This window comes from Octopus sinensis, linkage group LG19, assembly GCF_006345805.1.
Source record: "Octopus sinensis linkage group LG19, ASM634580v1, whole genome shotgun sequence".
Classification (NCBI taxonomy): Eukaryota; Metazoa; Mollusca; class Cephalopoda; order Octopoda; family Octopodidae; genus Octopus; species Octopus sinensis.
Window position 1 is genome coordinate 39,855,412 of NC_043015.1, and position 15,832 is coordinate 39,871,243.

General features: G+C 38.2%; 1 protein-coding gene across 11 annotated transcripts in view; it reads left to right on the forward strand.

Moving 5' to 3' along the window:
* The window catches only part of LOC115222348 (dedicator of cytokinesis protein 9), a 264,847-nt gene that overhangs the window by 229,166 nt on the left and 19,849 nt on the right, over nt 1-15,832 (forward strand). For 9 of the 11 annotated variants that reach the window (XM_036511318.1, XM_029792537.2, XM_036511319.1 and 6 more), the window contains 12 exons: nt 270-406; nt 604-670; nt 1,354-1,407; nt 2,733-2,869; nt 4,193-4,299; nt 5,219-5,356; nt 6,899-6,955; nt 7,409-7,534; nt 8,642-8,755; nt 10,183-10,398; nt 11,880-11,937; nt 14,639-14,653. In XM_036511318.1, coding sequence (XP_036367211.1) covers nt 270-406; nt 604-670; nt 1,354-1,407; nt 2,733-2,869; nt 4,193-4,299; nt 5,219-5,356; nt 6,899-6,955; nt 7,409-7,534; nt 8,642-8,755; nt 10,183-10,398; nt 11,880-11,937; nt 14,639-14,653 — 1,226 coding nt within the window. The remainder of the gene's footprint in view (nt 1-269; nt 407-603; nt 671-1,353; nt 1,408-2,732; nt 2,870-4,192; nt 4,300-5,218; nt 5,357-6,898; nt 6,956-7,408; nt 7,535-8,641; nt 8,756-10,182; nt 10,399-11,879; nt 11,938-14,638; nt 14,654-15,832) is intronic. The other 2 variants (XM_036511315.1, XM_036511321.1) reach the window with 1 other exon arrangement.

Consider the following 15,832-nt stretch of genomic DNA (forward strand, 5'->3'; position numbering starts at 1 on the left):
GAATTTATTATTATTATTATTATTATAAGAAGAAGAATGGCAAACATAGGTTTTATTTTACATTTTGAAATCTGAAAAGCGTCAGACATCTTCTCCCCAACTCTCTTGTGCGAATCTTTCAATTTCTTCAATGATAAGAGCTTCTCAATATTTTTTTATTAGTTACCACTTAGATATTCTGAACTTTGACATTTTTCAAGAAGTCTGTTATGTTCTGTGAGGGTTCCTGTTCTATTTATCCATATTTTGCCTCTCTCTTTCATTCCCAGAACTCAATCAGTGGGTGGTCCAGTTCAAACCGCTCCGTTCCAAACCACAATGTACAGTCGCTACGATAAATTAGATACCACAGAAGTTAAAGACTTGTTGATATGTTTTCTACATATTTTGAAATATCTACCAGAAGGTAAGAATTCTCTTTGGAAACCTCTAAAAATTCCTCCCTGTTGTTTCCATAATTCCTAAATCTAAAAGACCATTTCTCTCACCGAGAGATGACATTTCCAATATTTTTGTATATAATTACTGCCTAGATTCCAATGTAGAATATTTATCCTGCCATTCCTTAATCTTGTGTGCTAACCAAGAATTCTTTTATTCCAGATATCCTATTAGGATGGTTCAATAATTCTTCAGAATTCAATGTTCTTGATTTATTTTCCCTTTTAGAGTAAGTAAATATTTCTCTTATTTCGTTTACATATTTTTTCATTTAAAAAAAATAGTTATTCTGAATTCATGAATATGCTGATATTTTGTCAAGTGGAATTATTATTGAGTACATATATTCACTTTCTGTATAACAGCCTTCTCTTTTTTTTTTCTTAAATTCCCATCTTCTTCTGGTTCCCTTCTCCTCCTCATCCATTCTCGCCCATCTTATGCCTTGCTCTCCACCATTCTCTCAATCCTTCTCAGCAAATGTACTCACCCTGAACTATTGAGTACTTCCAGCTCTATCCTCCAACCCATTCAACTGTCCCCTTCTGTCTTTTCTGCTGTCCCTGCAATCTCCTATTCAACTGTCTCCTGTCCTTTCTGCTGTCCTTGCTCCCCCTCTCATTCAACTGTCCCCTTCTGTCCTTGCTCCCTCCCATTCAACTGTCCCCTTCTGTCCTTTCTGCTGTCCTTGCTCCCCCTCTCATTCAACTGACCCTTCTGTTCTTGCTCCCTCCCATTCAACTGTCCCCTTCTGTCCTTTCTGCTATCCTTGCTCCTTTTCATTCAACTGTCCCCTTCTGTCCTTTCTGCTGTCCCTGCTCCCTCCCATTCAACTGCCCCTTCTGTCCTTTATATATATATATATATATATATATATATGTATGTTTATCTCTTTATATTATGTATTTGCAGGCTTTGTTTATACCAATTCAGATATGTTGGGAAAAGGAAGATTTTAACTTTGGGGTAAGAAAACACATTTTTGATTTCTTTCTTCTCTTCTAGATTTAGTTTAAAACTTTATCAGTAATTTTATCAACAACAACAACTTTTGCAAAATATTTTGCATAATATTAATGAGGATTATCCATCAATGTGATTGTTCGATAACAACATTATAATTATTTTTTTATAAACAAATTATTAACTTTCAAGTTTTTATTTCTTTTTCGTCAACATTTAACCATTCAGATTTCTCTGTCAAACATAAGGCTTATTTATTCACATTGATATGAATTAATTATCATCATCATCATCGTTTAACGTCCGCTTTCCATGCTAGCATGGGTTGGACGATTTGACTGAGGACTGGCGAACGAGATGGCTGCACCAGGCTCCAATCTTGATCTGGCAGAGTTTCTACAGCTGGATGCCCTTCCTAACGCCAACCACTCCAAGAGTGTATAACCACTTAATTGATATGAATTAATTGATATGAATTAATCATGCACTACCTCATAGGTTTGAGATTTCAATGATGTGCTCGGTTATTTTTAAGCTGACATTGTAGGGTAAGTGTGAGAGGCCTGATCTGGATAGTTTGAAGATAAAAGATTATTTTGGCCTGTTTAAATGCTAAAGGGTTAAGCATTACATACACGTATTTTAATATAATTTGCATAATTACCTGTGTGTGTATTTGTGAATATATAATTCCATATATTATGTATATGTGTGTTTGATATATATAGATATATATACGGGTGTGTGTGATTGTGTATAGAAGAATATATTAATTAAAGGAATTCCAACCTTGTCTGATTTTCACGTTTTTACAATCTTATAATGATATAATATAAGATAATATAATATAATAAAATAAAATAAAATAATAGAATGTTAAATGTTCATTCTGATTGAATTAGTACTTTCATGCATTAAATTCTGCAATCTTCAGGTTCATGTAGTAGTGGTGACAGTCATGCTTCACAATTTTTGACTGTAGTGAGATGATTGAATCTGTGCCTTAAATACAGCTGTGTAGGCTCCAGATTGCTAGGTTTTGCAAACTGTATAGTGACCAACCAGTGTGTAGCATCACTCAATTACTTAAGCTGATTGGTTTAGGCGTCACGCTTTGTTGGACATGTCAAGAGTCCTGTATCTTAACCCTGGCCGAGGCAGCAATTGTTGGGCTATTTTTAGAAATGTTGTGAATAGCCTTTGTCAGGGATTTTTATATTTCAATTGTCATCATCATCATTGTCAGCACCTTAATTATTGTTGCTAGTGGTGATGGTGGTGGCAATAGAACTTTTAACCCTATATATATGCTATTTTGTCTATTGTAGCAACATTGGAGATACACGTAAAGCCATGACTGCTCCCCAACCGTCACACAAGTCATTCATTGGGGCCAGTAGTAATGGAATTTTACACCAAAGAACTTACAGTCAATGTCAAGACAGCCAGGCTGACTTATCTAACGGTGAAGTTTTGCTTTTAATTTCTGATCCTCTTTCTCCCTCGTTCTGTAATTATCATTATTGTTGTTGTTGTTCAGTCCATGGAGGACTGGGAATGGTTTACAACAGCCCTCCCTTGCTGTTCCACTGGCTCCCCCTACACACAGATGTATTTCCTGTTGTTGATTTGTTTCAAAAGTTTCTCGATCTTTTCGCTTTGACCGGCAGATTTTAAAATGTTATGACACACTACAGCAGAAATTGTTTTCACCTCAATAGACGTCATTGATTGGTTGAAATTGCCGAAATGCAAGAAACTGAACAACAAATAGCTTACAAACTACAGAATTTTCTCAAGAAAGCCAAGAGAAAAAGATGTTTAATGTGACACATTCTACCAGTATACGAAGTTTAAAAGTGTTTAATTACAAAGAAACTATTTTAAAAATCTGCCAGTCAAAGTGAAAAGATCCAAGTTTCTCTCTGACTCTGCATTCTCTATAAACTCTTGGATTCTGTGAAAAATCAAACCAACCAAACAACCCAAACCGTTTGTCACTTGTGATTGGGTAATTTGCGCCTAACCTTCACAAATTTTTTTAGGTGACTCTAAAACAATAGTCAGCAGCAGATACAAATATCCTCTTGGTACTCCCTCCTTTGACCCTGTAGAGCCGTGGTTCACAAACATTTTTGGGTGGCCGCCCTCTTGACACCTGGGTACCACATTCCTAGCACCCCCAAACTAACTGTCACAAACATAGACCCCTTTCTGAAGTAAATTCAAAGCAACTGTATTTCACAAAACTTAACCTAACGAACCCATGATTTTGTTTTCACATTAATCGCTATCCCATTATTGCCCCACTTTTCAATGCCCCCTTGAAACCTTCCACCGCCCCCAAGGGTGGCAGTACTGCCCACTTTGGGAACCACTGCTGTAGAGCATCAAAGATGTGGTAGCAGTTGGCAGGAGAGCAAGATCGAACTGACCCAGTGGGTGGTCAGCTGGTACTCATTTCCTGCTAAGTAGACTGGACCGGCTTCAGATGAAGTACCTCAGTCAAGGACACAGTGCACTCCCTGCTCAATCCACGACCTTTTAATCATCAACTCAATATCTTAACCATTAGGCCACACACCTTAGAGAAAGCCTAAATGCTTGTAGCTAATCCCTTTTGGTGTGTAACTCACCAGTGTTGGTTTGTACCTAACCATTGAGGGTTACTAGTGACTGCTAAAGGTTTGTAGGTAGTCAGGTTTTATAATAATCCCTGTCAGTTTGCTACCAGTTTGTGATAATCTGTGCCTGATCTTTGTCTAACCTGTGTCACTTTCCATTGCAGCTCCTGGAATATTTAACATCCATCGGGCTCTGCAGGAGGCTAACATATCAACAGAGGTTGGCATTATTGTGCTTGATGTTTTAAGTCTTTACAGCAATACGTTCAAGGTAAGACAATTCTTCAAACCTCCGTCGGTGGGGGGGATGGCATTGCTAAGGATTGCTGTTGTTGTCGTGGATGATGATGGATATAGTGGAGAACACACACATTCACACGTGTATATGAAGGCAGACTAATAACTTAGGTTAAGGCGGCGAGATGGCAGAAACGTTAGAACGCCGGGCGAAATGCTGAGCGGTATTTCGCCCGTCTTTACGTTCTGAGTTCAAATTCCGCTGAGGTCAACTTTGCCTTTCATCCTTTCGGGGTCGATAAATTAAGTACCAGTTACACACTGGGGTCGATCTAATCGACTTAATCCGTGTGTCTGTCCTTGTTTGCCCTCTCTGTGTTTCGCCCCTTGTGGGTAGTAAAGAAATAAGTGTGTGAATGTACGCAATGCATGTACGTGTACTATAAAAAAATATAATTTTTTATATATAAGGGAGGTAACTCTTACATACCGTTCCTTATTTTGTCTTCATTATTCTATGTCTTGTAATGGTTTGAGAAAGGAAGATTCTAATGTTCCAGTTTAGAGGGAACCAATTGGGTGTCCTGTAAGGATTTAGAAGGGGCTAGCTTAGGGTACTATAAGGGATTGAAATTGAGTAGTTTGAGGTCGTTCTTGTTAGCCCTAACTTATTGGACATTTATGAATATAAAACTTTCTAGCTGACCCCATCAAGTTCTTTTTTTCTAAGGAATATTAAATCTTGGATTACATTATCTGGTGTGTCTTTTCTTCAGCTATTTATATGTGATTAGAGGGACATTTGGCTGATATTTCCTGCAAATTTGAGCATTTATCTAGAGTTTAGTTAAATTGGATTAGGTTTCTTTATAACAAATGCAATAATTGTTTTAACAAAATACTTTGGTAAAACCAAATTCTCAGAATACTTTCACAATTTCTTCTATTTGCAGAAACAATTGGAACACAAAGATGGTGACAACAATTTGATGAAGAAAATCTTTGAAATTTTGTTGTCATTTCTACAGACAAGTCAGTCGGAGACATTGCAAAAACACATCTTCTCCATTTGGAGATCTTTTATCCGGAAAGTAAGTATTGGGTGGAATTGGTCCTTTCAAGAGGAGAACTGGTAGTGTTGGTGTTATTGTGTTAGAACAGGGGTTCTCAACGGGAGTCCATGTGGCCTTTGAGGGTCCATATGAGATTTTTGGGGGCCCACGCCACAAAGTAGTAAACTAGAGACTGAGACTTTTGGCAATGTACTCTGCTTGAGAAGACCCGTCAAGCCAAGTGCCCCTGTGCTGGTGGCACGTAAAGAACACCTTTTGCATGTTGGGCCTCACTGAGGCAAAATAGCTAAGTTCTTTTCAAGCGTTGGGCCTCACTGAGGCAAAGTGGCTGAGTTCCTTTTGAGCATTGGGCCTCACGAAAACAAAGTGACTGAGTTCCTTTCAAGCGTTGGCCCTCACTGAGGCAAAGTGGCTAAAATCACTGTCGTGGAAAATACTGATGTCATGCAAATTGGCACCATTGCTGGTGGCATGTAAATGCACTCTGGTGTCATGCAAATGGCATCCATACCAGTGGCATATATAAGCACCCATTACACTCTGCTGAATGGTTGGCGTTAGGAAGGTCATCCAGCTGTAAAAATGCTGCCAAAACAGTCACAGAAGTCTGGTGCAGGCTTCTGCCTGGCCGGCTCTTGTGAAACCATTCCACCCATGCCAGCATGGAAGGCGGACGTTAAATGATAATGATGATGATGATGATGATGGTGGAGGTTGTATCATTTCATCAAAAAGAGGAAGAAGGCCAGTTCTAGTGAAGTGTAAGTCTGTCTGGTGACATTGATGGGACAAATGTTTAGGGTGTTTTTTGGTAAGGATGGTGAGGGGCGGGGGGCAAGACAGGAGTGTTGTTCAGTGGGCTCACATCTTGTATTTGGTGAGATTGGGATAACAGTGGGGTATATAGCTTGTTAATTTGTGTGGGTCTGTGTAGATTGATTATTATTATTATTATTATTATTATTATTGCAGTGTGTTGGCTGAATCGTTAGACAATTGGAAAAAGATACTTGTGGCATTTGTTCCAGCTCTTTATGTTCTGGGTTCAAATCCTGCTGAAGTCAACTCTGCTTCTCATCCTTTCAGGATCAATTAAATAAAGTACCAGTTCTAGTATTAAGATCAATGGTATTGATTAAGCCCCTCCCCTCAAAATTGATGGCCTTCTGCCTCAATCAGGAACAGTTCTTATGATTTTCAATTTGTATTTTTAAAGGCATACTGACCCCAGAAATGTTCCCATAAAAACTATTTATTATTAATATTTCTACTATATCGGTTTTGAATCTTGGCTCAAGGCCTACAATTTCAGAGTGGGGTAAATCAATTACTTCATCCCTCAATGCACAGCTGGTATTTATTTTACTGACCCTGCGAAATAATGAAAAGCAATGTCGACCATGGTGGAATTTGAACTCAGAACATAAACATCGAAGAAATGCCATTAAGCATTCTGTTTGTCTGCTAGCTTGTTGCCTCAATATTTCTACTAAATTGAATCATTCTTTATTTATTAATTCTTTGGTTCTGATCTTATTATCTTTTGTTTTTCTTTTACAGTTCCAGGCTGTTTTGTTCAGAGGAAATGCCAAACTTTGTGGAGATTTGTGCTACGAAGTATGTTCAAATATTTTAATTATCTAAATGTAATTAAAATTAATATTTGCATTCAGTTTAACGGTTAATTTAAGATTGAGCAGTCGGGTATATTTTGACAGAATGTTGCTACACATGGAATGGGTCGGATGGAATAAGGAATCCAAGACTGAGTTTGTACTGGAAATCAACGTAAATTTTAATTCATGGGGACATTTGGTTATCTTGGTTGGTTTTGGCACCGTGGTTAGTGTAGCAGTGTGTCAGTGGGGATGAGAAGGGGTTCGTTTTCAGACTAAGAACCATTTACATTTGGAATTCTCTTTTGCATAACTGTTGTGTGTGTGTGTGTTTAACATTAATCTGTAGTGGCTGTTATTGTTAATGATTCCTCTGTTGTGCCGTTGGTTGCTATTCACAGAAGTAAGAATTCCACCGTTATTTGATGTTGTTTTTTAACAATGTTGCTTCCAGATCTTGCGTTGCTGCAATTCTCGGTTGAGTTCAACGAGAAAGGAAGCCTGTGCTTTACTCTATCTTCTGATGAGGTCCAATTTTGAATACAGTAGGAAAACCAGTTTTACCCGAGTACACCTGCAGGTCAGTAACCTCACCTCTCTTTCTCTCTCTCTCCCAATACAGGTGTGTCAGTGTGTGTGTGTTACTGTACACCATACTATGTGTTGAGTACTTTCTCCCTTATATTGTATTCTCTACCATATATTGTTCTCCCTCTCTCTCTCCTTCCACTCGTACTCTCTACCCCACCATGTTCTCTTCTGTCTCCTACATTTACTCAACTCTTGTCTCAGCTCTTTCTTTTCTCTACTCAAGTATTTTGTCCTTTACTTAAACCTTCTCTTCTGGTATATGCGAGTATGCATTTAAACTGCAAGTATGCCAACACCTATCCATACATACACATGCATATACACACACAGAAACATTATGCACACACACATATATGCACATACACATATATGCACATACACATACATACAAAACGATGTATATACACACATATATATACATATACATTATTTACATATATACAGACTATATATTCATGTGTGTGTGTATGTGTGTTTGTGTGTGTGTATGCAAAGGCTCGTAGCCTAGTGGTTAGGGTGTTGCACTTACAATCTTATGATCGTGGGTTTGATTCCCAGACTAGGCAGCATGATGAGTTCTCTGATAAAACACTTTGATACCCTAAACTATAATTTATGTATATCATCATCATCATCATTTAGCGTCCGTTCTCCATGCTAGCATGGGTTGGACGGTTCAACTGGGGTCTGTGAAGCTGGAAGGCTTCATCAGGCCCAGTCAGATCTGGCAGTGTTTCTACGGCTGGATGCCCTTCCTATATATATATATATATATATATATATATATATATATATATATATATATATATTGTATTTTTTAGAAGCAGCTTCTACAGGACTAGAACTGTTTCATTCAGATGAAATCTTCAGGAAGCTTCCTGAAGATTTCATCTGAATGAAACAGTTCTAGTCCTGTAGAAGCTCCTTCTATAAAATAAATTACTTTACTCTGCTATGTATTGAGTACCTTATTTACTGTGGTTAACCCCGACTCAACCCGGGACCTACATATATATATATATATATAAGATTTGTGCATCTGTTATCTTTTCTGGTGAAACTCTATAAACCTTGTCTTCTCTTATTATTTCTGCAGGTCATCATATCCGTGTCACAACTTATTGGTGATGTTGTCGGTATCTCCAACTCTTACTTCCAGGAGAGTTTAGTGATGGTGAACAACTACGCCAAGAGTGATAAAGCAATGCAGGTAAGACGGATCTCACGGTCAACAACAACAACAACAACAACAATATTCTCTACACGATGGCTGACATCGTGTAGAGAATAAGGAGACAAATCTCCGCCCTTTAATTCCTTGTCTCTGCTTTCCAGGTGTGTTTAGGGAATGACAGGTAAATCTTCTCTGAGAGAAGACATTATTTCGGTTGTGTGTTTGTATCTGTTTATCATTGCTTGGCACCATTTCGGCAGTGGCAATAACGGTTGGCATTGAGAAGAGCATCCACATCCAGATGGAAAATATCACTGACATCTCATTTTAACAAATATATTTACCAAAATTACAGAAAAATATTTTGAAATACTAAAGAGTAAATTTATTCCATAAAATCGCCATTGGCTTCAACCACAGCCTCCAGATGACTTTGGAATCTTCTGCAACTCTTCTGGATGGTCTCCTTGTTTAAGTTGGTGAATGCTGTCATAACCCTTGCCTTTGGTTCATTTTGGTTTCTCATGTTGGTCTCTTACTCATCAACTGCACCCAACACATAACAATCAAAGGGGTTGCAGTCTGGGGAGTTAGGTGGCCAGATGTTAGGGGTGATGTGGTCGCAGAAATTGTCTGACAACCCTGACTGGGTTCTCCTACTTGTGTGGCATGGTGCAGAGTCCTGTTGCCAGGCATAGGGTCTTCCAGCAGCCACTCTCTTGACCCAGGGCAGCACTGCCTCCACTGACCCTGCTACACTGTGTAGTAGTAGTAGTAGTAGTAGTAGTAGTAGTAGTAGTAGTAGTAGTTGGCAAAATCAAAACAAACAATGCTCATGCGGGAAAATAAAAATATAAAATGACAACAATTTACCTATTGCATTCTGTATATATACATATATGTGAAGGTGCATGGCCTAATGGTTAGGGTGTGGTACTCGTGAAAGCTTGATCATGGGTTCAATTCCTGGACCAGGCAGTGGGTTATGTTCTTGAACAAAGCACTTCATTTCATGTTGTTCCAGTTCACTCAGTTGTGAAAGGGTAACTCTCTAATGGAATTATCTTCCAGTCAGGTGGAATGATGGCCTGCTCCCCTAGCCAGCATGATGGCTTCAGTCGTCGCATTGTGACCAGTGATGTATAACAACATCCCATAGTCTGGTCAATACCATGATGTATACACACACATACAAACAGATGCATTTTTTTAATGTTTTCTTTTCTACGATGGTATAGATTGAACAGGTTGTCTTGAAGCAAGGTTCCTAGCCAGAAGCTCTTCCTGTTACCAACCATTTTATTCTGCTCTTGTGGCATGCAAGAATACAGTGTGCCTATCCTAAAAACAGAGATGCACCCATATATGTACGTGTGTGTGTGTGACTGTATGTTTGTGCATTTGGAATGTTCTGTAATAAAAGTTCTGAAGTCTTGACTCGTACCATTTTATTATTCTTTCAGAAAACCAACTTCCCATTAGAGGTGAAAGATTTAACAAAACGCATCCGTACAGTCCTAATGGCCACAGCCCAACTTAAAGAACACGAAAAAAACCCTGAGATGTTAGTAGATCTACAATATTGCTTGGCTAAATCTTATGCCAGTACCCCAGAACTGAGGAAAACTTGGCTGGAATCCATGGCAAAGGCTCACTTACGAACAAAAGATTACTCCGAGGTTAGTTTCATTCCTGATTCTGCTTTAGTCTTTTACTGAGACAACGGTAAATTAATATCGGAATATAGTTCTGTGTTTATTGACTGAGAGGAGAGAAGCCATCTCTACGTTGTTCTTCTTGTTAAGGTATTTGTTCTGGATAAGGCGGTGAGCTGGCAGAAACGTTAGAACGCCAGGCGAAATGCTGAGCGGTATTTCGTCTACTGCTACATTCTGAGTTCAAATTCCGCCGAGGTCAACTTTGCCTTTCATCCTTTCAGGGTCGATTAAATAAGTACCAGTTACGCACTGGGGTCGATGTAATCGACTTAATCTATTTGTTTGTCCTGTCTGTGTTTAGCTCCTTGTGGGTAGTAAAGAGATGGGTATTTGTTCTGGTTATTCATGTCGTGAGTTCAAATCCTGCCAAAGCCAACTTTCCCTGTCATAATATTTGCTGGCCCTCCGGCTTAAATCAGAAACCACCATTTCAGATTGGCAACCTGGCAGTTTAGATTAATGTCATCATCATCATCATTTTCATGTCCGTTTTCCATGCTAGCATGGTGCTGATGTACTTGACTCAATAGGTCTCCTCAAGAACAGCGGGTAACTCTACGATCCAAGGTTAGCACAGCAGGCCATCCTGCGAGCCATAAACTCACTTCATTTGTCGAGGTCTTCACAGTCACGGCATATCTCAAAGGTCTCGGTCTTCGTCATTTCCTCTGTGAGGCCCTACATGCCACCGGCACGGGTATGACAACTACAATATCCATACAATTTTTATTTTGATGTTGATGAACTTGACACAATAGGCCTCCTCAAGCGCAGCAGGCCGTCCTTCAAGCCATGAACTCACTTCAGTTGTTGGGTCTTCGAAGTCACAGCATATCTGCAGAGGTCTCGGTCTTTCGTCATAGCCTCTTTAATGTGTCCATAAAAATGTTGTTCTCTGTTTGTTCTGGCTTTTTTATATATTCTGAGTCCAAATCCTGCTGAGGTCAACTTTGCCTTTCATCCCCACCTGGGGCCCAATGAAATAAGTACTTGTCAAGTACTACAGTCAAGAGTATCAACTTACCCACTCCTGTCAAAATTGCTAACCCTTGTGCGTAACTCAAAACCAATTGTTGTTGTTGTTGTTAGGGTGGTAAGCTGGGCAAAACGCTTAACAGCATTTCATCCATTCCGAGTTCAAATTCACTGGGGGCGACTTTGCTTTTCATCCTTCTGGGCTCAGTAAAATAAATACCAGTTGACCACTGGGGGTCGACATAATCAGCTTAACCATCTTCCTCAAAACTGCTGGCCTTGTGCCACAGTTTGAAACCGTTGTTGTTGTTGTTATTACCATTATTATTATTATTATTATTATTATTATTATTATTATTATTCTCATCATCATTATTATTATTATATAGAGCCCTTGTGGCCAATAAAAGAATTGTTATTATTATTATTACTATTATTGTTGTTGTTGTTTCTCCCTTGTTTCCCAGGCTGCGCATTGCTACCTTCATATAAGTGCACTTGTTTCAGAATATTTGAGACGGAGGGGTAAGTCACGTTTTATTTTCCTCTTTGTTTATTTTCGGTTGATTTTTGTTTTTTCTAAGTTTGATTACTTTCATACTCTTTAATAATTAATTAACAACTTTGTACCAAGGCCTGTCTTGTGCCCCCAAAACTGAACCAATAACTTTCTGCATATTTTTAACCAAAATTAATTTTTCTAATGAAAACAATGGCTGCAGTTGTTTGCAAAAGGCATTTCTATAATCTGTTGCCTCTTATTGTTATCAGTACTGCAATAGATATTGTTATCATCATCATCATCATAGATTCCTAGTTGTAGCCGATTCACACAAATTTGAGAATTTCTGTGTATTTTAGAAACTAATTTAATTAGTTTAATACTTGTTTATAATTAAAGAAATCTTCTTTTTTTTTTTTTGTATAGAAGCCATTATTGTTATTATTATTATTATTAAGGTAGCGAGCTGGCAGAATTGTTAGCAACCTGGACAAAATCCATTTTATTATATATATATATATATATATATATATATATACCATACATACACACACACGCGCACACACATGTTGGGCTTCTTTCAGTTTCCGTTTACCAAATCCACTCATGAGGCTTTGGTCAGCCCGAGGTTATAGTAGAAGGCACTTGCCCAAGGTGCCACGCAGTGGGACTGAACCGGGAACCACATGGTTGGGAAGCAAGCTTCTTACCACACAGCCACCCCTGCGCCAATGTATGTATAGAGAGATTAACAGATTAATGATAATCTTTGATAAACCAGAAACTCACAATCATCTGACGCTTCTTTTGGAATTCTGATTCCTTCCGTTGCTATTAATGTGTGGCTATAATCTTTTGTTTGAGTGTTAACTAATAATTAGTAAATTGGCAATTAATAATGTCTGCAAACTTATTAGTAACATGCAATAACAATTTGGAAATGTTGGTGGAACTTCTTTAACGAACAGAATTCTAAGATGGACAAAGCAAGATTAGTGTTCTTTTATTTTTTCTTCTAGTTTTTGACTAATTTTGGTTTCACTTGTAGCATGGGTGGGAATGGTATTTGGGGAATTCAAGGCAGCGAGCTGGCAGAACCGTTAGCACACCGGGTGAAACGCTTAGCGGTATTTCGCCTGCCGCTTCGTTCTGAGTTCAAATTCCGCCGAGGTCGACTTTGCCTTTCATACTTTAGGGGTCAATTAAATAAGTACCAGTTACGCACTAGGGGTCGATGTAATCGACTTAATCCGTGTGTCTGTCCTTGTTTGTCCAATCTGTGTTTAGCCCCTTTTGGGTAGTAAAGAAATAGGTATTTGGGGAATTCTGGCACAGTGACTGCTGAGTTATAGCCATTGACCTGAAAGACAGGAGTTCAAACCATGCTACTACAGCCAGTGTGACAGATGGAGCTGGTGTTGGGGGGGGGGAGATGGCACTGAGCAAGGGAGGTAACTCTGTGATTCAGTGTCACTGAAGAAACAGGTCCCATTTCTTTCTTATCCCCACAACAGGAATTGAACTTACCACTGCAAACTAACAAATCAGTTGTTGGTATTACAGCAGTGAGTATGTATATATATATTCGTATGTACATGCATAGGTGTGTGAAATAGATGCACATTAACAAAGGCCATACAAATTTTTGTTCATTGAAATGAAATATTTCATCACCACCAGCAAGAGAGCTAAACAACTCATCAGGTAGTCGGTGCTATGATTTTTCTGTGAATTAAACAAAGACAGCATACAGGACCTCAACTATATTGCAGAAATCTGGAATGGTTACCATCATTTCTTTACAGGCCATCTGGATTTTTCAGCAACTCTTCACCATGTCAACTACTCTCAAACTTAGGATGGTTACTCATTCAATCATACTACACATATATATGTATATATATATATATCATTGAGTATGCTACTGTCAGCAATTTGGCAGGAAAAGGTGGTGCTTGGGCTAATATAACTTGTCGCTACAGACAACCACCAGCATCTGCATACGTTAATATAAACTGTGGCTGTGGTCACCATGGAATATATCAATATTATGGTACTAGTTCTACAGTCTGGAAATTTATCACTTGTTCTCTCAACACAGTGCATCCTCAGTGTTTTAAACAAGCATACACAGAAGTGTATCCATGATACTTTATATATATACACACACATATACACACATACTTAATATATCAACATTACTTGTAGAATCTACACCCAACTTAGTAAAGCCACAATACAAAGAACAGCCTTAAGTTCACGGCAGAACCGTTAGCACGCCGGGCGAAATGCGTAGCTCTATTTCATCTGCCGTTACGATCTGAGTTCAAATTCCGCCGAGGTCGACTTTGCCTTTCATCCTTTCGGGGTCGATTAAATAAGTACCAGTTACACACTGGGATCGATGTAATCGACTTAATCCGTTTGTCTGTCCTTGTTTGTCCCCTCTATGTTTAGCCCCTTGTGGATAATAAAAAAACAAATTCTTTATACACACACACACTCTCTATACAATATATCTACATTGTTATATGTTATTATGTTCACAGTCACAACCAAAACTATGACAATCAAAACAAACACCTCCACCACCACCACCATTCCCACTATTATAATTAACGCAGTCATTAACTCTAATGATTGTTAATTAAACAATTGTTTGTTCCATTAACGAGATTCCATGATTTATTGATGTGCTTTTTGCCTTCCTTTTTGGGCCGACAGGGAAGATGAAGTCGAGTAAGTATGTGACAGCATGTCTCTATTCCATGCATGAAATAATCATTATACATACATGTATGTATATACGCAGACAACACACATGTCTGTCTGTATATGATGTATATATATATGATGCAATGACACAGTCGTTACGGCAACACACAACAAGACAACTTTTAACACATTTCTTACGTGTTTTATTTTTTTTTATTGTTTGCCTGGCTTCAGTTTTTTTTTCTGTTTTTTTGTTTATTCTCTGTTCATCTTGTCATAGTTTTAAGTTTGGATGAGTAGTTTAGTATGTATATTAACTCATTATCCACACATGTGGAGTTCACAGATACCTACATCACCTTCATCATTTAACATCCATGTTGGCATAGGTCAAACTATATATGTATATATGTATATATATATATAATATATATATATATATATATACTCATATGTATATATATATATATATATATATATATTACAGAGATGTACTTGCATAGCAAGTGACCTGATCTGAGATCGTGTGCTTGAACGAAAACAATTGCAGTGTGGAAGGTGTTTACAAGCCATTTAAGAAACACACAAAAAATTCACTTCAACATTTAAATTTCATTTACCAAAATATTTTCGTCACTTTGAAACCGTGACCTGTTCACTGACAAAATCCCAAATTTTGTCTGAACAGGTCGCAGTCTCAAAGTGACGAAAATATTTTGACAAATTAAATTTAAATGTTGAAGTGAATCTAATGGTTTTTGTGTGTTTCTTAAATGGCTTATAAACACTTCCACGTTGCAATTATATATATATATATTATATTATATAATATATATATATATATATATATACGTTTCTGTATTTGTTATGCAAGAGACTTGATGTGAAATCGTGTGTTGAAACAGATATCATTATACTTGGAGATGGTCATATTTCTGCCATTTAAACACACACACACACACTATATGTTTGTGGCCCAGTGGTTAGAGCGTCGGACTCGCAATCATGAGGTAGTGAGTTCGATTCCCACATCGGGCTGTGTGTTGTGTTCATGTTTGCTCCATTTCCCTCAGCTGTAGAAATGAGTTGTGATGTCACTGGTACCAAGCTGCATCGGCACCTTTGCCTTTGCCTTGGATAACATCGATGGTGTGGAGACCATGGGGGCTGGTATCCACATGCGACTGCTGGTCTTCCATAAAC